This window comes from Epinephelus fuscoguttatus, linkage group LG4, assembly GCF_011397635.1.
Source record: "Epinephelus fuscoguttatus linkage group LG4, E.fuscoguttatus.final_Chr_v1".
Taxonomy (NCBI): domain Eukaryota; kingdom Metazoa; phylum Chordata; class Actinopteri; order Perciformes; family Serranidae; genus Epinephelus; species Epinephelus fuscoguttatus.
The window spans coordinates 36,656,180-36,681,467 of NC_064755.1; the positions used below are offsets into that span (position 1 = coordinate 36,656,180).

At 40.1% G+C, this 25,288-nt stretch overlaps 2 protein-coding genes across 2 annotated transcripts in view; one reads left to right on the top strand and one right to left on the bottom strand.

The window, feature by feature from the left end:
- The window catches only part of ptdss2 (phosphatidylserine synthase 2), a 32,841-nt gene extending 16,978 nt beyond the window's left edge, over positions 1-15,863 (top strand). Inside the window, exons 7-13 of the mRNA XM_049573514.1 lie at positions 302-352; positions 1,272-1,385; positions 3,418-3,536; positions 3,867-3,981; positions 4,497-4,642; positions 6,935-7,120; positions 12,729-15,863. Coding sequence (XP_049429471.1) covers positions 302-352; positions 1,272-1,385; positions 3,418-3,536; positions 3,867-3,981; positions 4,497-4,642; positions 6,935-7,120; positions 12,729-12,882 — 885 coding nt within the window. The 3' untranslated portion in view covers positions 12,883-15,863. The remainder of the gene's footprint in view (positions 1-301; positions 353-1,271; positions 1,386-3,417; positions 3,537-3,866; positions 3,982-4,496; positions 4,643-6,934; positions 7,121-12,728) is intronic.
- Positions 15,864-16,810: 947 nt separating this feature from the next.
- On the bottom strand, positions 16,811-25,005 carry tmem168b (transmembrane protein 168b). The gene is made up of 4 exons (XM_049573513.1): positions 23,456-25,005; positions 22,879-23,021; positions 22,193-22,467; positions 16,811-18,455 (listed from the first exon to the last, which is right to left on the bottom strand). The coding sequence occupies exons 1-4, from the start codon at positions 24,590-24,592 to the stop codon at positions 17,908-17,910; spliced, it is 2,103 nt and encodes a 700-aa protein (XP_049429470.1). The 5' UTR covers positions 24,593-25,005; the 3' UTR covers positions 16,811-17,907.
- Positions 25,006-25,288: the final 283 nt, after the last annotated feature.

Below are 25,288 nucleotides of genomic sequence, written 5' to 3' on the forward strand. Positions count from 1 at the left end.
TAAAACAGCGGAGAACTGCTTTTGGACGTATTTTATTTCTGTGCGTTATGATGCCCAGCCAAGTTTTGTCCTGTTCAGTGACCCAGTACTCACTGTTCTCATTTCTGGTTGGTACCAATGTGAACTATTTGTGGGACTTTATTAGAATATAGAGAGTGGAAGTTAAGAGTAGGGCTGCAACTAATGCATCACTGAATTGTTCAGCCCATTAAATGTCAGAAAGTAGTGGAAAATGCTTTGGGGAAAAAAGCTTCTCGTGAAGAGTACTTGTTGAAAGTAACACATTGGTTTGTCTCTGCAGGACAAGATGGATGGCTTTGTTCCAGCTCACTTTCTGGGATGGTATATCAAGGTACGTATGCAGTGTGCTGTTACTGGACACAACAGGAGCAGAGAAACTCAAAATCTCCAGCGCCAAGCAGACAGTCAGTGCAGAGAGCGCACTTAGCATTAGCATAATGAAAGTTTTGACAGCAAATGTGATAGACTGTGCAGTTTTTGGATGTAAACCAAACCAATGTGAATGCCCTGTAACATCTTAGCAGATATAACTGTATGTTTCACAACCATTAACATTTGGTCAGCTGCTGCCAGTTAGCCTACAAGCTAACAAGCTCACAAACAACATAAATAAAAGATGCTAAATACACTCACCATTCTGATATGTCTGCTAGTCGCTGAGTTTGGTGCACAACAGACTCCTCATGTGAGTCTGGGTCTGACTGGGGTCAAACGTGTAGCTGAATCTCTCAGATGTTTACTCTAACACTAATGTTGGCCATCTTAATGAGCAAACTCTCTGCAAGCAGCGAAGGTGGGTGAGGCAGAGGCCAGATCCAGAATTTCTCATTGAGGGAGAAGGAGAAGATCTACTATGTGGAAAAACACCCTAAACAAAGTAATAGTACAAGTGCATAATCTAAAATGTGTCTGGAGGGGGACTGCAAATATCTGACTCACTAAGACGCAAGCACCTGAATCATTTAACACCAACTCATATATTATTAATATATCAGGATATAACCTGTAATTTATTGGCTGATCACCATGTCAAAAATCTGTTCTGTAAACTCGACCAGTCTTTTCTGTAACAGACTGACAACCAGCTTGCTGTTGTGTGAAACAGACCGACAGCACCGGTGTGCTCTGTTGCATTTGCAGCAATGACGAATGTTTCCTTTCTTTCTGTGGTATCTTGCTGACCCCCTCCCACTCCACGTCACTTACCTCCTCCTACTCACCGTCCCAATTTGCTCTCTTCTCTTCCTCAGACTCTGATGATTCGGGACTGGTGGATGTGTATGATAATCAGTGTCATGTTTGAGTTCCTGGAATACAGCCTGGAGCACCAGTTACCTAACTTCTCCGAGTGCTGGTGGGACCATGTACGTACAAATATTACTTCTCCTTTGCTTACCGAAGAATCAACAGGTGTTAACATGAATATACTGCAATGAACAAACATCGGTATGACTGAAGGTGTGTTTGTTTGAATGTGTCCATATAAGATGGAGATTCTTGTGAGTCACCGTGAGAAGAGACTTGACCTGCAGCTGTGTACAGACTTATTCAAAATGTAGGATAACTGTATACATAAACATCAACAACAGAAAAAACATGACTGCATAGACCACCTACTTTAGGTGGATGATTTGTTGTCCCAGAAATAATTGTGATAAATGATGCTATTGTCATTTTAAGACCGTTTTATACCACTAATATAATGGTTATATAATAATTAAATAGTATAAATAGTTAAATTATTGTGAAGAATTATATTGCTGAGCAGTTGCAGACCTCATAAGGCTGGGTTGCATTTGGACATTTTTCCAATAAGTCTGCAACTCAGTCTTGTTTTCTCACGAGTCATTCAGCAGGACAGATCGGTAAACTTCTCACCATGTGCTGAATTTACTCAAGTTTGCAAAGGTCACTGTACGTCTGAGCTGCTGCTCTGCAGTGACTGGTGAAAGCACAATGAGTGGGTTTACATGGACAGTTTAATTCCCTTTTAATAGGAGTGAAAGTTCATTCCTATAAAAAAAAGATCTTGTAAACACCTAATTTGGAATGAAAATGAAAATGTGCTTGAAAATTCATTCCGATGTAAGGGGCTGGAATGTTCTGTTTCTAATTTCGAATGAAAGAATTTCTTGTACTTGTATACACTCATTCTTCTTTAAGTTCATTCTGCTCTTTCTGCTCATGCTCGTTTCCTTGGCCTTCTGGCGCGATGACTGGTATGCAGCAACGGGCTGAGATAGAGCAGTCGGACTTGTTGCACTCACCGGTTTCCATTCGCCACAGCACGGTCTTCTATCTCCCTTCTTCGACCTTCTACCTCCCTTCTCCTCCTCAACAGACGAAGCATTAGCAGAACAAGGTTGTTGTCGTACTGCTGCTTCAAGAATATAAGCAAAACAAACCCGAAAAAGGCACTAAGAACGGCGTCGTCAAGCATCTTGTTATCCGGAACGAGGACTACAGTGTTTTCTTCCGGTAAACGTAAACACGTAACATTCGCCCCGCCCCCTATCCAATCAGAAACCTTCCCTGCCCCAAACTTTGCTCGGACCCAAATACAGGCGATTAAACTGATCTCCTGTGTAAACCCTCATTCGGGATGAATATTTCTCATGTAAACTACTTGGAAAAACTTTAATTCCGAATGATTTCATTCAGATTTATTTCATTCTGAATGAGAAGCCATCGTGTAACCGCACCCAGCGTGGAGCGTTGTCTTGCATCAACAGTTGAGGAGGCATTGTGATTTTTCAATATCCTTGTGCTTGCTCCCTCCTTGTTATTAAGCTTTATGGTAGCAGTTAAGTTGTTATTTGTTTGTATGATAAGAACTTAATGTCATGCCCCCGGGAAACAAGGTGGTCTAAGCAACACAAGTGATAGCAGGGAAAGTCATATAAACACCATTAGGAAGTAATAGAGCAACATAACAGAATGTAAACAGACAGATATTGTTGACTATAAAAACATATTAAGTAGATTGCATCACTAGGACCTAAGGGCAGTTACTAAAGTTATTGCACAAACAACTGCTTTTTTAAAGTAAATATGAATAACAGTACAAGTTTATACATAATAGAGCCTGAATGTCTACTGTATGTGTGATTTTAAGAGGGAGACACAATTCTGAAGAGAAAGGATTTACATTAAAAACAAGGCCTGGCACACACACTGATGTTCTCGTTTCATTCTGTCTGACAAATATTATGTCAAGTGTGAGTTTTCCTTCCTAGGTTGCAACAAAGCTAATGTGAGAGTCAGGGAGATCTGTACGTGCCCACAAAGTCCTAAGAAAAGGTCTATCTTGTGTAGGTGGATCACAGTTGTGTAGGAATATCACTGTGTATTTTTTCTTTATTCTTTGATAAATTTGTTTTGCTTATCTTTCTCTAGTGGATCATGGATGTGTTGGTGTGTAACGGTCTGGGGATCTATTGTGGCATGAAGACCCTGGCCTGGTTGTCAATGAAGCCCTACCAGTGGCAGGGCCTGTGGAACATTCCTACATACAAGTACGACTTCACACCTGCTGCAGTAAACATTGACAACAGCTGCCTTTCTAAAGCAAGATATGGTATATTCAAAAGTGTGATTGACCCATGATCAAAGCCCTGCTCTTATAGAATCCAACCATGGCATTTAAACAAATTATACTGATTTTAAAAGTATATTTCTGTAACTTCTCCACAATTATTATATAAAAAAAAAATTCTTCGACTTCTGAAATAGTGTGCATTAATGGGCTGGTATTGCCCCCTTTAATTACACATGCACCAACATTGCTGTGTTAGAAATGTACCTTTATTTATTTCCAACTGTGTCTCTGCTGTGTCCTCTCTCAGGGGGAAGATAAAGCGGATAGCATTCCAGTTCACACCGTACAGTTGGGTGAAGTTCGAGTGGAAGCCTGCTTCAAACCTTCGTCGCTGGCTTGCTGTGTTAGGCATCATCTTTATGGTGAGAAATAACCTCTTTTTTATTTATACGAAAAATGGGAAATAATAATGGCAACCAAGAAGGAGATGACAATACAGTGAAGATAGTGAACATGTATGGTCATGAAAGACGTCCTCAACATACTGTACATGACCAAGAGTCAGTCCACGCTACTTAAGCTAAATGTTAACCTAAATATTTTTCTACATTTGTCATTGTAATGTGATTACATTTTTGATTGTTGGTTATGTAATACACTTATGTAAGGTATACAGTATAGGCTTAAAAACATCACTTTATTCTTTCTGAAGCTCTGTAGCTTCATAGATTCTGCTTTTTTTATTTTTTGAACTAAAAAATATTTAGAAAAGTGAGCAGTTAATGAACCTATGTCAGTAACAGTCATTTTCTCACTTTAATATTATTCAGATTTATTAATATATCAAAACATGATGATTAACCGCCTACAAATGTATTATGATATTCTCATTGCACCTACACTAAGACCTGTGTTATCCTATCTTGTACCGTCTTAGTTTCTCCTGGCGGAGCTGAACACCTTCTACCTGAAGTTTGTGTTGTGGATGCCTCCTGAACACTACCTGGTGCTGCTCCGCCTGGTCTTCTTTGTCAATGTGGGAGGTGTAGCCATGAGGGAAATCTACGACTTCATGGATGACCCGTGAGTAGTAGCTACATAAAGTTGGCTGATGGGAAGTGCAGAGGTTGAATGGGTTCATAGGTTGACCACATGTACAAGTAGAGTTAGGTAGATGATACCGTGTCTGGAATACTGATCTATAACTGATGCCGCATTTTCACTATATGGTTTAGCTCGACTCACCTCACCTCAGTTTGGTCCTGACTGGTTTTGTCCATTTCATTTTCCACTGCAGATCGAAACTCCTCAGTGTAGGCAGGATTCTCAGATAATCCTACTAAATGCAGGAATGGCCCACCTTACTCTGCTTTACTCTAAATGGCTTACCCTGACATTGTTAAGGCCCTGACACACCAAGCCAACGGTCAGCCGTCGACCAAAGTCGGGCCATCGGTGAGCGTCTGTCGCCGTAGTTTTTGTGGTGTGTCCCGCACCGTCGGCCCTTCGGCGTCGGCGGCTTTTCGGCCAATTGAGCATGTTGAATCGGCGGCGGAGCTAGTCGGTGAGAGAGATCCCTCTGATTGGCTGTTCAGGTTTTATTTCCTCGCCCCTGTAGCGAGTGAATCTGCCTATAGTGAAACCAGGGCCAACCAGTGCTTCCTCCTCAGGCTCCACTTCACTCAGCTGCCTGACAGATCCGCTGCCTCTCCCACTTTAACCTGAATAACAAACCAGAGCTAGCTGGGAGCGGCTAGCGGAGCGTTAGCCGCAGCATGACAGAGGGAAGCACAGCCAGTTAGCCTCCGCTAGTCTCTGAGCTAGCCCCAGCTCTCCGTTTGGATCCAACCAGAGCACGAGCCCTGGTTTGTTATTCAGGTTAAAGTGGGAAGAAGCAGCGGGTTTATCAGGCAGCTGAGTGAAGTGGAGCCTGCGGAGGAAACAGCGGGACCGTCTGGATGTAATAGTCCGTGGAGGTGCTGCGGTGCTCGGCTGCACAGATAGGAAACCCCTCGGCTGTCAGGATGTATCACTCTCTCACTCCGCTTTCTCTCACGCAGGCGCAGAACGTACGTGCTACTTGGCCGTCGGATGTAGTCCGTGTAGTGTGTTCAAATGCAGCTGACACATGGCGATGTGAGGCAACGTAGACGATGCAACAGTTGGCTTTTGTCGCCGCTAGTTCTTTGATGTTGGTTTGGTGCGTCCGCACCTTCATATGGGAAACACATGACAACAGTGGAACAGACTTTGACACAACACTAGCAGAGAAACCCAAAATCTCCAGTGCCAAGCAGACAGTCAGTACAGAGAGCAGAGTTATTCTACACCTAGCAACCTTATTATGCCCCTGATAAATAAGTAAAGCTGTCCCACATTAGGTAACTTTAATTTAAATCATACAAATAATCTAAAGCACACATTTTAGTACTTGCATGTGGGCTACTCTGTGCAAGGCTGCACCCACGTGACAAGTGGAGGTTACAGCTATCAGCCACTATCGGAGCCCTGTTCCGCTATTAGTGATACTTTATATAAAGTCCTATTAATAGGCCAAACCGATGAATCGGTTGACCTCTAATTACCAAGCAGAAAAAAGAGAACAATAAGCAACACAGCAGTGAGGAGATAAATTCACCATAATAATTCCCACAAAGTTTTGTCAGCCATCCTGTAAGGGGACATTTCACTGACTGTATGAGGATGTTCAGCCTTTGATGGTTATCTCTGTATGTGAATGAACTCATTTTTCCAGTTCAGTGCTAGTAGTAATAGTAGTACCAGTATGTGCAGCATGTGAGCTTGTTGTTGGAAAACCCTCAGAGCAGATTAGGGAGGGAGTGCATTTATCTGACTGATAGTAAGCTTCTTATCACATCTGCCTACAGAAAGCAAACATGTCTGACAAATATGCAAACATGTTGCATTGCCTTAAGCAATTGACAACATTTTGTTTTTCATAGTGAGGAGTTGCAGGCCAAATGAGTTTGGTCATTTCTTTCAGGTCGTTTGTGAGGGAAAGTTTTAAGTTGACTAAATCTGTGGCGTTATTTGTATCAGAACCCAACAAAAATGGTCCAGTTCACTACAACAAAGAATGAGCAGTCAGCTCTACATAATGTAGCAGTTTTGTCTTAATTGATGGGTATATTAGTGTGTTGCTGCTTTCTAAAAACTTACAAACTATTTTACTTTAAAGTGTAGTAACTATTATGCAGAAAGATTTTTCAGCAGCTCTGTAACCTTGAGTATTACTGTGATATAATGTCTATTTTGGGTGTTGCCTGCAGCACAGTCTCACCTACAAACAGTAAAAACATTCTCTCAGTTTGATGACTTTTCCATGATGACACCGTCTTGTGATTTTTCCCACAGGAAGTTCCACAAAAAGCTCGGCCAGCAGGCGTGGCTGGTGGCAGCAATCACGGTGACTGAGTTCCTCATAGTGCTCAAGTATGACCCCACCACCATCATGCTGCCCATCCCCTTCTTCATCATGCAGTGCTGGTTCTTAGGACTCCTCCTCATCTTAATCTGGACCCTGTGGCGGTTCTTCATCCGGTAAGACGCAGTGTGGGCAAGGGGGTACAGGGGTTAGAAATTTAGATAAAATTAGCTGCAAAGCTGCTTAACGACATAGGTCATGGATGCCTAAAAGAAATGATAAAATTCTGTGCTCATTCAGGAAGAGAAATTACTTTGATGCAAACATTCCTTGGAGTAAAAGTAAATAACAAAACTGGTCTGCATCTATGACATTTAATAATCCAGATTTTCTTTTCAGATGATCTGTCAATACAGATCATAATGACCATGCACAGGTGTGTTTGTTCTTTGATTGCGGGTAAAAACAGGAGACTAAAGAAGCGAAGAAGGGATTGAGCTTTTTTTTTTGTGGCAGTTTAAAAATAATAAATTGCCATTTGTTCTCAGTCACTGCTGCTTTGCAACAAAGTACAGTTAAATCACAATAACCAATTGAATTTCATGAACATGGGTTACAAGGTTCCCACACATTTTTACCAATTAATTTTCAAAACTTTTCCGTAACTTTCCTATAATATTTCACTCCAGTTTCCTGACTGATACAGTCACACATTTTATTATTATTAGTGATACAGCCATACATTATTAAGCATGCACCAGATATTTGCAGCTAAGCAAACTGCTAGTGCTTGCTAACTTTAGACATTGCAACAACCAGCTAGCTCCATATTCCAATCGACCAGACAGGCACATAGGGATACGGCCAAAAACTTCAAGGCCATGCCCTTTTTTGAAGGATAGACAGCCAAAGATCCTGTAGATGTCAGTGCAATTTGACATGTGTTTGGATTACAATTGGATTCGCTTCAGTCTTCCCTCATCCAAGTGGATCAATGACTCAACACAGTGGCCAGATATTACTCATGTATACATCTGTTAGGGGTGGGAATCACCAGAGGATCCATGATCCAGTATAATCACGATAATTAAGTCACGATTATTGCGATCTTAAATATGTTGCAATATGCTGAGTATTGCAATAAAATATAGTCTTGTTTGTCAACATCTGTTTTATAAAGTCTGTTCACCTTACTGAAACCATTTTTTGCAGCAGCAAAATTTTTCTCGTGGATTGAAAAATGCAATTGATTATATTATTCTAGTAGGCTACCTAAAGATTAATTAATAATTGTAATAATAGTGATTTATACAATAAAACAGATTTTGACACATTTGTCACTGTTTGACGATACAATATTGGCATACAAAAATATTGCGATACTACGCTGTATCGATATTTTCCCCACTGCTAACATCTGTACATGTAAAGATGGTTACCTCATGGTATTTACCTTTTTGTCTCCTTATGTGACATCACATTTATTTACCCAAAAAGGGGGGCGCGGCCTTGGTGATAACATGATGGTGATCCGGTTTAAGTATATTTTGTGATACTAGTGACGTTTTAATGGACGCGCAGTGCAGCACTAGATTTTGAACTAGTAATACAAGGATCATATTTCACACATCATAGACATGTTTTGGGATTTTTATAAATATATTTAAAAACAGCATATAGTCAAAAAATCTCTGAAACACTAATTCCAAACCATTTCCAGGCCTGGAAAACAGTTTTGCTAATTCATAACTTTTCCAGGAATCTGATGGACATGGGAACCCTGGGTTTATGTGCATGTGATCCAATGAGCGTTCTTCATCACTAGGCCCTGTATCTGATTTTCCTTTTCCTCCTGACCTCATGCAGTGATATATTTTAGGTTGCTTTTGGTTTGATTCACCTTCTGTTGAGTAGTGCTCCTGTGAAGCGCAGCCATGCCCCAGCATGTTAAGCTTTTTGTCTACTTTCTCCTTCCCCATCCTCCCTCCCTTCCTTTCTCCCACCCAACTCCTTCCTGCCCATGCTCAGCAGTAATGTCCATGTCCAGTGAGGTAGGTATAGGAGAGAGGCGTTTCCTCCTATCAGCAGTTTTGTATTTTGTTTTATTTCCCCTCTGAGACGTCACTGTTTGGATCCATACTTTGGATCCTCTAGACAACACAGATGTTACTCCACATGGGTCCGTCTCCTGCATGGCACTTTAAATTTTTCTTTAGTCTTTATTTTTACCATTTCCTTTCACATCATTTCTATTCTTAGATGCAGTGAGTCAGATAAGTAACACAGACGTCAGCCAGCATGCTGACATTGTAGAAGTGATAGACAGGAGACAAAGGGGTTCACTGAATGAAACCAAAATAAAGTGTTGGCACACTTCACACACACATTATGTGGTCGTCAGCATGCTGGCTCCTCCAACTGAACTGCCCTTCACCCGATGAGAGCCAATCAGATCAGCCCTCATGGTGCATGTCATCCAGTCATACAGCACAGTGCATCAACGACACCAGACACTACAGCATGCCGTTTAATAGTAAAACACGCTGGGTGGAATCGTATTTGCAAATGGTTATAATGCATTTAGATTTCTCTGGTTACAAATAAGTTGGCTTTAGCCCTAAAGAAAAGCATTGTGACCATTATTGTGTTGTTAGGGTGGGAGAAGGTGCGCATGTACCTCCTGTTACTGTTAGTCCCACTGAGCTAAGAGCTTGTCTACACCTGGTATCAACATCTGTCTCTGTGATCTGAACACAAGTGGAGAGCATAGACTGTATAAAATAAGGAGTGGAGAGCTGAGACACATAACCTTTCACACCTGTGTCTATAATACGTCTGAGGCTGACCACTTGTATTCAGAATTTATTGCTTATATGTGACTTGCCCTAAAAAGTCAAAGGGCCCTGCGCACAGTTATTGTGTCCACACTAGCTGCTCACTAGCATGTTCTCCAGTCACGTTAGCGGTTGTGTTGGTGCAGCTGGAGATACCACAGTCAGCAGAATTCAACACATCTCCTTCCATAGGGCAAAAAAACAATGGCCGATCAGACAACACTTCGTCTAACTCATCTTAAAATGGGCACGTTAAAGACCGACACATCCTACACATCCTACATTGATGGCTTATTTTTCTGTTACGTGCTTGTCGGGGGACGAGTCAGGATGCATCAGCGTAGAGTGTACACTATAAAAGGTCTGGTCAAATGTGTCCCAGACCACCACAGTGCGTCTTGGTGGTTTACGCTTTTATTTCCACTTGTGATGGGATCACCAAAGACCCATGTCATTACCAGGTATAAACAGGCTCAAAGAATTATCTGCAAACACAATTTGACCCAGTTGTTCAGGTTCAGGTGTGTCACATCCGTCTCTATCATCTGATACACTACATTAGCATCAGCAGACAAAGGTGAGTATTGTGGGAATGTGAAGAGGTTTGGTGCTCCACCATTAAAGGATAACTTCGGTATTTTTCAACCTGGGCCCTATTTCCCCATGTGTATGTGTGCGTATGATTCATAGGTACAACTCGTTCTAAAATTGGTTCAGTATTGAGGGAGGCGGATGCAGCCGGGAGCCGCGAAACGAGCTAAAACGGTAACGGGGGCAAATGCATCCTGTATAAGTTTGCGCATTAAAAGTGCCTTTTTTTTCGCCACTGACCGGTTCAGATCGCCAGTGTTATCTCTGTAGATAGCATACTAAGCGTTTCCCTTACCCTTCACTTCCTCTGGGCTGTGTGTGACATCATCTCGGAATAAAACAGAGGAGCCATGCAGAGCGCCGCTCAGAGTGGTGCTGGTTGTCCCGGAGTACAGTTGAGAGTTTTACTGCATCGATTGAAAACAATGGTTCGTGTTTGTGCTTATCCGAATTGCAAGAACAGGATGTCGCACAACACCCCGTACAGCTTTCATAGGTTGCCTTTGTCGGACGGCAAGATGCTGAAGTTGTGGCTAGTTGTGCTACAAATGGATGCTAACACTCCTGTCCAGACACTGCGCCTTGCAGACCATCAGGTCTGCAGTGCTCACTTCTCCCAAGATGACTGCTGCCAGCCGAAGAAGAGAAGACATCCAATCCCGAAACACCTCTTCCTCAAGAAAACGGCTGCCCTACAAGTAGAGAGAGCTACAGATACAGTAGAGCAATGCTCTTGCGAGATGATGTCACACAGCCCAGAGGTAAGGGAAACGTTTACTATGCTATTTACAGAGATAACACTGGCGATCTGAACCGGTCAGTGGCGAAAAAAAAGCACTTTTAATGCACAAACTTATACGGGACGCATTTGCCCACGTTAGCGTTTTAGCTCATTTCGCGGCTGCCGGATGCATCCGCCTCCCTCAATACTGAACCAATTTTAGAACAAGTTGTACCTATGAATCATACGCACACATACACATGGGGAAATAGGGCCCAGGATGAAAAACACCGAAGTTATCCTTTAAGTGGGTCATCAAGAGCTTTGATGATTATCTCTCCACTGTCAGTGTCACTGATTGTTGTCAGACTGCCCCTCATCTTGATTGGGAATACATCGATGGTATATAACCAGTAATGGCATATGCATAAGATGTAGCCAGATTAAGACCTATGTCCATGTAGCGGACGGCTCTGAGCAATTTTGGCTGAACTGTTTGTCAGAAGGCAGTGATGTTGTCACAGCTGCTCCTTGAGATACTGTCTATCCCGAGCTATGTGATTTGTCACTCAGAAACAGACAGAAAAGTCTATTTATGGGAAGGAAGTGTTGCTGGCGAGTGTTGAACCTTTATCACCACAGAAGGTAGAGTAGGTTGTCCCCTAATCGGAAGATCAGCGGGTCGATCCTCGGTTCCTCCAATCTGCATGTCGAAGTATCTCATCCCAAATCGCTCCCAATGGCTGTTCCATCAGTGTGTGAGTGTGTTAAGAACTGCCACCTTGTATGGTAGCCTCGACCACCAGTGTATGAATGTGTGTGTGAAAAGGTGAATGTGACTCGTAGTGAAAAAAGCGCTTTGAATGGTCAGATGACTAGAAAGGTGCTATACAAGTGCAGGTCCATTTACCATCTCCCCTGTGTTGTAAGCTTGTTAACTGTGTAGTCAACCCTGTGTTAACATAGCATTATGTTAGCCACCTAGCAGACGTCACAGAAACAAAAGCCACGAGTCGCTTGGACAAAGTGCTCCTTGCTGCCCTGCCACCACCTTTCTGCCAAAGAAAATCACAATGTGGTCACACACCTTTAGACACTTCAATCAATTATTCACAGCTCACAGAGTATTATGCTCTTAAGTAAACCAAAGTTTTCTTATTAATTATCCCTCGAAGAACTTGGCACTGGTGTTTGATTCTTGCAATTTAGCATCTCCATGACGATAGAGGGGGAGTGCCAACCTCTTTGGACTTCTTGCTTTTCTCCATGACGATGCATATCATGGTTGAGAGAGAAAGTGACGTAGCTTATCTTTAGAAAGTAAAGGTGTCAGCAGCATCACATTTGTTGTCTCAACAAATAAAATGGTCGTTGTAGAGTGTGAAAACTCATGGGTTATTTTAGACAATCAGCAGTCTTAAATCAGCTTCCTTACTTTCACTTGTGTTGAGGTTTAAAAATGACAAGTATTTTGCTGAAAAATGGATAGAAGATCTCAGGAACACATCTGTTTTATTTTAATTGCTCAATGTGTTTTCCATGAGGAAGCGCATTGAGCAATAAAGCTGGTGGAACAGAATCTAGCCATGAGGAACTGTTCCCGAGGCTCTGTTAACTGTGTCCTCTCTTTTCTCACAGTGACATCACACTCCGTTACAAAGAGACCCGTCGACGCAAACAGGAAGTCCCCACGGACCGGGACCGTCCTCTGGGCAACGGCAGCACAGCCACCCCGTCCGGGCGGAGCAAACTGAACGGCAGCTCCGAGACGGTGCGGCACAGGAAGTCCTGAGGCGGGAGAGCACGAGTCGTAACCGGTCTGTCAGCAGCAACAGGACGAGGTTTGATGGCGCGAAATGAAAAGACTGAAGGAGAGTCGTGACACAAAGACACACGTAGAGGCAAACCGATGGACACATGTACGTGCTGTGTAGACTTTTTTTGTGCCTACATGAACCAAGTAGTCATTCAACAGAGGCGAGGGGGTGGAAGGGGCAATTTTCATTCAGTGCATTGCCTAGTTATTGTCTTACTACAGGGATTTACCTCATTCTATTTTTTAAAAGCATTTGGGGAATTATACACAGGACAAGATACATTTTTTGTGTTATTTATACATTAGTTTGGAAGTTGGGTGATGAGGGGAAACAGAGTGGAAGGGGGGAATAAAGGTGATCAGGGAAGCAGACAGACACGTGACCAATTATCGACAGCAGTTTCCGTTTTCTCAGCTGCACATTTTGTCTTTGAAAACAAGATTGCGGAAAAATGCCCGCCTCTGTAAATACGCTTTATTCTGTGCAGTCGCATCAGTGCAGGTGAGAAAAAGGAGTATTGGGAGCAGTGACACGTTTCAGTAGGTGACTGATGTTCAGTATCACCCTGGGGTTTGGACCACGATATCACCAAGCAGCAGTTAAAATGGAGCTTGGTTAGTGACGACACATTTCTGTTATGTTCAGTTAATATTCTACTTTTTGTCTATCGTATTCCCACACATCTTTGAAAGTTAAGAGTACTCTTTTTTTTTTTTTTTTCCTAAGGGTTGGTTGCAAGCTCCAGACACATCATGTACACGTGGGACACAACGTCAGCTTTTCATTTACAGTTCAGGGTTCTGATTCCTAGAAGCGCTGAACCTCGGGTCCTTGTAACTGCTGGGGATCCTCGCTCAGTCTGACAGAGAGAGGAGGAACTGGCCGAAGCCTTTCGCTCCTCTCAGACAAACGACAAGTTTGTTTAAAAAAAAAGAAAAAAAAAAGAAAAGAAAATCATGATGTACCATACTCTAGTTATTTAACTGCTGATTATACAGAAATATATGGGGTAGAGTTTGGGTGTTTTTTTGTAGATGTTTTGTCACTACTGTTGTTTCTTTAGGGTAAATGGATTCTGAACACTAGATTGTACTCCAGTTCCTTTTTGTAAAAATGAGGAATCTGCAGCACTATGACGAACACATCCATGACAATCACACTGACAGGAAGATGTGCTCCCTTCTCATGGAGACATGTCGGTTCACACGGTGCAGTAAGGAATGGCAGAGATCAGGATGTCCCTCCATTGTGACAGGACAGTAAATAAGGCTGGGCTCAGCGGATTCAGTCACATCAGAGGGTGAATTTAATATCTGATTCCTTTTATGCCAAATGTATTTTTTAAATTATTATTTAACGCTTTAATTTTATTAAAATGTCACGTTCTGCTGTGTCTGAATCACCTGAAACGAAACCCGTCTTAACGTGGGAGAAATGAAGGTTTAGGCGCCAGTCAGACAGAGCGTGAAACACGAGGTACATCGCAATGCCTTTTCTTGGTTGAAGCCTGCCCCGATCGGACAGAGCGCTTTTTGCAGCTTGTGGCATCTTTTCACCTGTCTTAACCGCTATTTTACTGTAAAGTACTCACAAATCTGTACCTTTAAAATCCGACAGCCAGAGAGCACTTGCTCTGATTGAAGATGAGAGGTTGTTTCCAAATGGTACAGTATGTTGATCACAGGGAATCAGAGACCCTTAGAGTAGAAATCACAGGGAGTACCACCAGCTGGTCCAGGAGCTTTACCTGGATGATGGTTGCTTTAAGGCTTATTTTAGGATGAGTTGGGGACAGTTCAGGGTACAATCTGCTGTTAATCGTCAGGCCTAATTACAGCTAGTAAGACGTTAGAAAGTAGGTATGTCTCAGCCCGCCCACGGCAACATAAAAGTGACATTACGGTAGCTTCACACTAACCATGTACGCTGCTACTTCTTGTCATAGCCACCATGAAAGGCCCGCCTCAATTCATTTTAATTTGACAATAGGGAAACTTTTTTTTGTCGTACTTGAGGTGTCCAGCTGTATAGAGTAAAGAAAATGCAAGGTGCTCAGCAATGCAAAAGCAGTAATCACTCTCATTGAAAACCAAGCTGCTAAAAGGTGCTTTGTTTGATCGGAGCCTTAGTTGCGTTTGGTTTGGGCAGAGAACCATCCGTCTCCAGCTCTGCAGGGTTGACACATTGCACATGCAACAAGCCAAAGCTTAGATGTCATTCTTGCTAAAGCCATAAATACCACTCAGACCCACTTGAGCCGCTCAAACAGCTGTTAAACCTCATTTAGATTCCTTTTCATTTCAACTAAAGCAGAGTCCAAAACCACTGGGATTAGTCATGTCGGCAATTTTTATGTTACTAATGGAAATTGAGACCTGGAGGTCAGACCATCGAAACCAAATTTACTTATGGGAAAATTGTGGACCTCAACTCTCCTGTTTCTGTAACACTAATTGTCTCTCATTCTGAATATGTGGAATCATCTTAGTTGCTTTTTCTCTTGTAAGTTACAAACAAAATTGTTAAATGTAGAGTGATGTAAATGAATCAACTGAAAATTATTCCTAAGCTATTTTGATGATCGATCATGTTTCAGTGATTATTTTTTTCCAAGCAAAAACACCAAACATTCTGTGGTGGCATCTTGCTGCTGTTTTTTGTCTGATGTAATACTTAACTAAATATCTTTGGGTTTTGGATGAAACTACGACTTCATAGTGGCTATTTTTCACTTTTTTTTCAGACCTTCTTTAAACAAAATGATCATGTAGCTAAGAAAATAATCAACAGATTAATCGATAATAAATTAGTAGTTGTTGCAGCCTTATTTAAATATTCTTAACTTAATAATGCTCAAAAAAAAAAGCTTTACACTTAAATCCAACTGATTCAAACTGAAAATAACACTGTTGCTTCCAGTCAGGTTGGATCTTCTGTTTCTAAAAAATGTCCCTCCGAAAGCTTTAGTCTTTGTCCTGTCGAGGTCTTGTGACTGTCAGAGAATCAGCTGTATATTTTTTGTGTCCCTCATCGTGTCCCAGTGGCTATATACTGCATAGTTGAAGACTAAGTAGACAACATCTGTGAATCTAGGTCCAAATTTCCCTCTTGTAAACTAGGCTGATGTTTAATGACACTGTAGTAATTTTCTAGTGAATGTAATTCAGCAGAATCTGCTGTTCAAATGAGAGGGTTAGTCATCATGTTTATTTTGCCACAAACACTAAACTGAAGTTTGCTTCTGTTTTTTTGTTGCAAAGATCATTCTCATGCTCATTCAGGCTGCAACTGTTAAAATATTTCACCCTCTTCTTTGAATATAAAGATTACTGTTCAAATTTAAAACCCTAAAATCAATGTTTGTACACGTTATCCAGTGCTGTGCTAATTCAGTTGCTTGTGAACTTGGTAGAAGTTCAGGAAGTTTGCTTTCTTTCCCTCCTTTCATAAATGAAGCCTTTTAGACACGGGCTGGGGTTTCACTGTGTACCTGTGTCCATGCCTTGGGTCGGTCAAAGTGCTTCTGTTCGACTTAAACCAACCCAAGTCATGAATTTGCACATCAGCTCTGAAACCACAAAATACTGAATTCAGGAAGTGGACTCATTAATGAGCTGTAGAACTAAACAGGAACTGGCCTCCCCCACTGATAAAGGACCTCTTCCTTTAGTGTGTTTTAGGGTTCGGTGTAGTTTCACTTGCAGCCACATGGGGGCAGTAGATGTTCTGTTACTGTCTCTGCCCTGTGTTCTTGTCTCCTGGACAACGATCATTCGCAACTTGCTGTAAAAGCCATTTTCAACTTGGTTTGTGTAAATGTGAACATGTTAAAGATCTTAAAAACTGAAATATGCTGCTGCACCACATAATTTTATAATGTTTTCAATAAAATCAACAGAAAACCTGAATTTAGTCCGCTTGGTTTTTATCAAAGTAAGTATGAGTTTAAATTTGAAAATACTGTCAGACATTTCAATATGATTTTAGAAAACATCAGAATAGTGTTATGCAAATACACTATTCACTTTTTAAGTTTTGTTATTCTCCCAGTGTCAGACACATGAAAAAAACCCATTTAATTATAGCAGTTTTTACCCAAAAGAGGAGCACTGACGATTCATGATTTGAGCAGTGAAGTCCCACTTCTCCTTTATTGCATAGTTGTACCCGTCCTTCACCTGAATAATCGTCATAGCCCAGTAAACTGCAATAAACCCCAGAAAGAAAATGTCTATCATCATGTGATGCATTTAATTCCCGAGGTTTATTATAACATAAATACTGTAGTTCGCACACATCTGTGTGTGTAGTGCAGTCATCAGTACGGTTAAAAAAAAAAAACTTTCTGGACTCCCTGAAGCAGCTGGAGAGTAATTATAAAACTGACCCCCAAAAGCATTACAAAATGCTGGTACAACAAAGCAGTGCATTGAATATATGTGGAGCGTAAAATGCATAGTGTAGTACAGAAGAGGAGAGGAATCATTTCACAATCAAATTACAAGAACTACATAAAAATTTCAACTCTAGAAACTGCTCTAGACTTCTTAAAAAAGATGTACACCTGAGATCTTCCTCTGAAAATGTACCACGGCCATTTTGGTTAAAGGTTAAGAAGATCAGCCAGGCGAGCTGGATGTTCTTTGGTGACTTTACGGTAAAAGGCACAACACGAATGTTCTCAAAGTCAAGGTGGAATCAGATCTAACAGTATTTACGATGCAAAAATAGTGTCGATGTGCTCCGTCACATTTTATCCATCTGTTCAACAGGGATGTTAAGATCTCTAATCAAAGCTAAAAACATTAATAGAAAATCTTGCAAAGAATATAAAACTGGTTCTAAAAAGACATTTCAAAATGCACGAATCAGTAACTACATTGATTAGTTTTTCAGTAACGAACAGGATAGCGGCACGTTAACAATCCAATAGCTGCCTATTTTCAGGGTCCAAGAAATATAATCTGAAAATAAAAATAGCTTTTGTTTTTTTTTTCTTTCTACGATCTAACCAGTTTGAAGCCTTGGCCAGTGTCAAGTATCGCTGGTGGAAACCAGTTTAGTTTGACTCGCTTCAGACATCGCAGGCAGATGCTGCAGAGCGACAGCGCGTTGAGACCGCTGCACCACAGCGCCAACTGGACCACCGGGTAGGTCATTCGAGGGAAGTATATGCTCCAGTGGTTGGTAACATCACTTCCTGTTGGCAGGTGCAGTGTGTAGTCGCTCCAGTGTTTGGAGATGCCATAGGTGGCAGAGACCGCCCTGCCCCTCTCAGACCACCGGATGTCGCTGTTTGAGTTGCAATTATACTCCACCCACTGAGAAGTGAAGTCTCCGAGTTGCGGGGGGTCCTGCAGCTCAACATCTGTCACTCGGACAAGTGTTGCTCCCTGAACAGCCACGTACAGACCCTCCACCTTCTTCACCTCCTTCACCCACGCCAACGAGTTGTCACAGTCAAGCACCAAGATGAGGCGCGAGCAGAAGCTGCCATTCTTCTCCCGCCACCACTCCAAGATCTGATCCAGGCGAAGTGTGTCTCCTCCTGATGATGAACACAGAAACCAGCTGATTACAGATCACAAAGAAACAAACAATGCACAAGGAGAACAATAAAGGATTAAAAAAAAAGTTATATTAAGATATACAAATCATGGTATGCTATTTTTTTTTAATCATACTACAGTAGGCCATAAAAACTCAATATAGTATGTTAAAAAAATGTCATAGTATAGTATGATAAAAAGAGTTATGGTATAGTATGATAAAAATAAATCATAGTATAATATGATTAAAAAAAACATCCTAGCATAAAATGTCATAAAAAAACTCATAGTATAGTATGATGAAAGGTCATACAATAGTGTGATAAAAAAAACTTAATATAGTATGTTAAAAAAAAAATCATAGTATAGTATGTTAAAAAAAAATCAAGAAAGTCATACTATAGTATGATTTTAAAAAAGTCATAATATAGTATGTTAAAAAAAACCTCTCAGTATAGTATGTTATAAAAAAGAAAATCATAGTATGTTAAAAAAAATCATAGTATAGTATGTTAAAAAAAGTCATAGTATAATACGATTAAAAAAAGTCATAGAATAATATGATTAAAAAAAAACATCCTAGCATAAAATGTCATAAAAAACTCATAGTATGATGAAAGGTCATACAATAGTATGATAGAAAAGCATCGTATGGTAAAAAAAAAAAAATCATAGTATGTTAAAAAAAAAAATCAAGACAGTCATACTATAGTATGATTTAAAAAAGTCAAAGTATAGTTTGTTAAAAAAAAGTCATAATATAGTATGTTAAAAAAACCTCTCAGTATAGTATGTTAAAAAAAAAAGTCATAGTATAGTATAATTAAAAAAGTCATAATATAGTATGTTAAAAAAACTCTCAGTATAATGTGTTATAAAAAAAAAAGTCATAGTATAGTATGTTAAAAAAAAGCCATAGTATGTAGTTTGTTAAAAAAAAGTCATAATATAGTATGTTAAAAAAAACTCTCAGTATAGTATGTTATAAAAAAAAATCATAGTATGTTAAAAAAGTCATAGTGTAGTATGATTAAAAACAAAAGTCATAATATAATATGGTAAAAACAAGTTATAGTATGATTAAAAAAAGTCATACTATAATATAATAAAAAAAATCATAGTATAGTATGATAAAAAAAAGTCATAGTATAGTATGATAAAGTCATTGTATAGTGTGATTAAAAAGTGATAGTATAGTATGATAAAAAAAATTCATAGTATAGTATGATAAAAGAAGTCATAGTATAGTATGATCAAAAAAATGTCATAATATAGAATGATTAAAAAAAAGTCATAGTATAGTGTGATAAAAAATTCATAGTATAATATGATAAAAGAAGTCAGTATAGTATGATCAAAAAAATGTCATAATATAGTATGATTAAAAAAAAGTCATATAGTGTGATAAAAGAATTCATAGTATAGTGTGATAAAAAAAGTCACAGTATAGTATGATAAAAAAGTCATAGTATGATTAAAAAAAATTAATCATAGTATAGTATGATAAAAGAAGTCATAGTATAGTATGATTAAAAAAAAAGTAATCATAGTATAGTATGATAAAAAAAGTCATAGTATAGTATGATTAAAAAAAAATTAATCATAGTATAGTATGATAAAAGAAGTCAGTATAGCATGATAAAAGAATTCATAGTATAGTATGATTTAAAAAAAAATAATCATAGTATAGTATGATAAAAAAGTCATAGTATAGTGTGATAAAAGAAGTCATAGTATAGTACAGTATGATAAAAAAGTCATAGTATGATAAAAGAAGTCATAGTATAGTATGATAAAAAGTCATAGTATAGTGTGATAAAAGAAGTCATAGTATAGTACAGTATGATAAAAAAGTCATAGTATAGTATGATAAAAGAAGTCATAGTATAGTATGATAAAAAGTCATAGTATAGTGTGATCAAAGAAGTCATAGTATAGTACAGTATGATAAAAAAGTCATAGTATAGTATGATAAAAGAAGTCAGTATAGCATGATAAAAGAATTCATAGTATAGTATGATTAAAAAAAAAATCATAGTATAGTATGATAAAAGAAGTCATAGTATAGTATGTTAAAAAAGTCATAGTATAGTGTAATGAAAGAAGTCATAGTATAGTACAGTATGATAAAAAAGTCATAGTATAGTATGTTTAAAAAAGTCATAATATAGTATGATAAAAAAATAAAAGTATAGTATGATCTTAAAAAGAGCATAGCACATTATAATGTCAAAAAAACATTGTATAGTATGATATAAAATAGTATGCCGGGGACCTCCTATAATACACCGGGCACCTTCTCTCCTTCTCTCTCTCATGTCCTGTTACTGCATCTTGCTAACCCGGCTATACTGCGTGTCACTAATTCGGCTTCTTCTCCAGACCCTTTGTGCTCCACTATCTTGCAGGTTAACTTACATCACAGCGGTGCCTGGATAGTGTGACGTGTGTGGTTGTGCTGCTGCCGTGGTCCTGCCAGATGCCTCCTGCTGCTGCTGTTATCATTAGTCATACTTCTACTGTTATTATACACATATGATTGTCACATACATATACTATCAGATATAAATATTTACTTTCAACATATTGTACCACAATAGCCAGAATCATAATTATAATATTATTACTTTCAGTAATGTTGTTGTAAGCTACTGTCATTACCATCTGTCCTGCATCTCTCTCTCTCTCTGTTTCTGTCTCATTGTGTCTTATTGATTACTGTTAATTTATTATGCTGATCTGTTCTGTAAGACATCTATTGCACGTCTGTCCATCCTGGAAGAGGGATCCCTCCTCAGTTGCTCTTCCTGAGGTTTCTACCGTTTTTTTCCCCTGTTAAAGGGGTTTTTTGGGGAGTTTTTCCTTATCCGCTGCGAGGGTCGTAAGGACAGAGGGATGTCGTATGCTGTAAAGCCCTGTGAGGCAAATTGTGATTTGTGATATTGGGCTTTATAAATGAAATTGAATTGAATTGAATTAAAAAAAAATCATAGTACAGCATAATACACAAAATCATAGTATAGTATAAGAACTCAGGGTATAGTATGATATAAAAAAACCCCCAGGAAAATATGACATAAAAAATGTCATAGTATAGCATGATATAATAATAAATTACAAAATTATAGTGTAGTACACCATAAAATGATCACAGAATAGTTTGTCTTAAAAAAAACATCATAGTTACGTGTGTCATAAGTAAGTGTGATTCAAAAAATTCAGTCTATCATGTCATAAAAATCATATTAAAGTATGTCACAAAAAAATCATAGCATATAATAAAAAGAATCATAGTAAATTATGTCATTAAAAAAATCATAGCACAGCATTATATAAAAAATATTATGTAGTATTCCATAAAAATGACAATGTGTAGTATGCCATAAAAATTATTGTGTAGGATATTTAAAAATGATAGAAGTGTGTCTTTGAAAAAAAATCATAGTATAGTATGTCAGAGATTTTTTAAAAAACATTGTACAGTATGCCATTAAGATGTCATAAATATTCATCTATTGTGAAATTTCATAAAAAAAGTAAAAAAATAAAATAAAAATCATAGTTCATAGATTACAGCTAATCCTACGTAGTTAACTTTGAAAGCTAAAAATCATTATTAATATATAATGATTATACAATTAATTGTGCAGCAGAACTTGTAATTATATTATTACTAAAATGGTCAATCAATCAACACTTACTAATCATAATTACTTCAACTAGATGTCTCTCTCACCTGCCAGCGCCCACTCTCCAGAGCGGTGACTGTGACCACTGTAGAAGATGATGTAAGTGTCATGGCGAGGCCCATCTGCCGTGCGGAGCTCCAAGAAGGATTTGATCTTGACCTGCAGAGCATCCAGGGCCAGCCCACTAGTGGAATAGTCGCAGCCAAAATTCTCAATCAGGTGGTGGGCGAAGAAGCGCTGCACACTGTTCAACATGCCTGTGGAGCGCTTGTTTAGCTCCTGCACCTGGTCTGGAGGCAGCAGCACAGGCTGACCGTCAGGACTATGAGGCAGACAAAAATAAAACAGAGGAGGAAAGTGAATGAATCATGTCTATTTAGAGCTGTCATTTAGCACAGGTCAGGATATGTCTTATGACTCATGGACAACTGAATGAACACACAATGACTTGACAATGACTTATTGCAGGAATGTAGCACTTGCCTGTTAACAAAATTTTAATAACAGATTTTATTTGGCCCTTTTAAAACTCAATCACACTCAGGAAGTAGCACAGATCTCTTACTGTTGTGTGGCGAGATGCATGACACAACATACTGATCTAAAACTGGGAAAACTTTGACATTTACCTCTCAACTTTAATCATATCATGGGATTTTCTTTATTATTGTGCAGTCTACTTATATCTGACTGGTAATTGTTTACCACTCTCAGTAGTGATGCATGACACTACCTGCAGTAGTTGGTGGGGATGACAACAGCGTAGCCCACACAGGTTCCTCCCAGACTGTTCCCGAGCTCATGGAAAAGCCCGTGGAACAGAGACTCCAGAGGCAGGACGAGCAGAAACATGCTAACAAAGATACTACTGGAGGCCTGCAGAGCACAGTCATTAGTCAATAAAAAATTGGTTTTCACTGCAGACAAAAGTATGACATATGAAGGAAAATGCTGTGGAAGATACTGTAACATTAATCTGCATCTGAATGAATTCTAGCAAAATATGATCAACTATTTAAGCTAAGAATGAGAACATGCTCCTAAACAAACAAGTTCATTCTGTGTTATAGCAAGTCCTGATTGAATGTGATGTAGAAGTAATCAGTATGGTACTGTTTGAATCAAACAAAGGAATCGCAAGCCACAAAGGTTGGGAACTGCTGGTCAAAGAGGACTGAAAACACACCATACACTGCTGTCATCTGCTATCCACATTTTCAGCACATTGTATTAAAAAATCCTCTGATATTCAGTTGATAGTGTGTGCCATCTCTCTATAAATAAGGTATTTGTTGTCTGGCTGCTCCTACCTGCCAACAAAGAGCAGCAACAGCAACAGTTGACACCAGCGAGAAGAGCACCAGGCGCTCAGAGATGAGGCAGAAATGTCTCATGCCCTTTGAAGCCATAACCTTGTCCAGACCGCTGACCCCTGACCCCTGAGACAAGCACACCCTCTGGCATTCACTGAGTTTGGTGTGAAAGCCCCACACTGTGATGACAAACACCATGTGGCAGATGGCCCAGAAGAGCGCACAGACCACAAAGCTCGGGATCATCAGGTACCACTGGTCCAGGTCTTTCAGCTTCTGAGCAGCCAGAATGATGAAGGTCACCTCCACCACCAGCAGAGGCAGAAGGGACAGCCGGCGCCACAGGCCCCGCCACACCAGGAAAGGCTGCCAGCGCTCGGTCACGGAGAGGCCACTGAAGTAGACATCCAGCAGTGGGTCGCAGATGAGCTGGCTGAAGAAGCAGGCGAGGGCGAAAGGGTTGATGGTGATGTTCAGAGACTTGAAGAACAGCACAGCGGTGATGACAGCGAAGCAGACCAAGTTGGCGAGAGCCAGGAGAGCCTTCATCCGGAGGGCAATCATCACCGTGGCCAGCGCCACCACCAGCACCATCACACTCAAAGACTTCTGGATGAGCAGAGCCGTGCTGGCAGTGGCAAAGCCCACCAGCTCCAGCCGCTCTGCCGAGGTGAGGAAGGCAGGACGGAACTTGGCACATCCAACCAGTCTCTCCAGCAGCGCCCACAGTGTCCTCAGTGTCACGCTGACCAGCAGCAGGTAGTTGGCCGCCTGCTCCTTCACATCGCTCTCCAGGGCGGGACTGTTGAGGAAACACTGCAGTCCTAGCAAAAACCCGAACCACAGGTGGAGGAGACTGAGGCTGACCCTCTCCATGTTGAAGTAATAATACACTACACTTGCTATTCCGAGGACGATTAGAGCCAAAACGAAAATGACAAGAAGACTAGTCTCTGCGGTCTTCTCCCACCGCGCATAGAGCCCCAGACACAGGGCGATCAGCAGGTTGAGACCTGACAGGTAGCCCAGCCACCGGACAGACGACCACATGCTAACCTCTCCGTTGACCTCCTCCAGCCGGGTCATCGCTGCATGGAGGCAGTGGCTGACACAGTAGCGCAGAAAACGACACATTGTGATATAAAAGACTAACTAACCAAACCTAGAAACAGGCACTTTAACGAGTTACAGTCGGTTTATTGTCCGTAATGATATCTGAAACCAAACGACGCTTAAACTAAGTTTAGCTAACTAGCTAGCTAACTTGTTGAAAGTGGCTAGCTTGACTACCGTTAGCTACCAGCGATGCATCGTCGCACCGGCCAAAGTTAGCACGCAGAAGCATTCACATCGTGACGACGGCTGTTTATGTTCCTCTCATCTGATGTCCGACACTGGTTTAAAAGGTTCAGGACGGAGCACCTTCAAACAAGCTGTCAGTATTGTGAAAGACATATCCGCATTAAAAGTTTGTAACGTCAAAAGTTTTTGTCAGTTGACAGGCGCCATGACGCTGGCTTCCACTACGGCAAGTGCTGAGGGTAAAAAATCACTTGCCAACGTCAAACGCTCATTCAGTTCTGAATTTTTATGCAGTCTATGGTTTTGACTCGATATTAAATATGATTAAATAATAATGAAAGATCAAGTAAGTAATAATAAATTATTATTCTTTATATTATACTCAATATTATGAGCTTATTTACGTTCTACTTTACTAGGTCTATGTTTATATTTTAACTGAACAACTGTGTTCCAGATTTTCACTCTCATTCTGTGCAAAAGCCATGATTTTTATTCTTTTAATACTGAGGTCATGAGTTCAAATCC

What these genes read in the sequence shown, in the direction of transcription:
- tmem168b (XM_049573513.1), bottom strand. Translation starts at nt 24,592, where the DNA reads ATGTGTCGTTTTCTGCGCTACTGTGTCAGCCACTGCCTCCATGCAGCG. An exon ending in TTGCTGCTCTTTGTTGGCAG is followed by an intron (nt 23,022 to 23,455) that starts GTAGGAGCAGCC and finishes TGTGCTCTGCAG; the next exon opens with GCCTCCAGTAGTATCTTTGT. An exon ending in TGGAGAGTGGGCGCTGGCAG is followed by an intron (nt 18,456 to 22,192) that starts GTGAGAGAGACA and finishes GTTCATCATCAG; the next exon opens with GAGGAGACACACTTCGCCTG.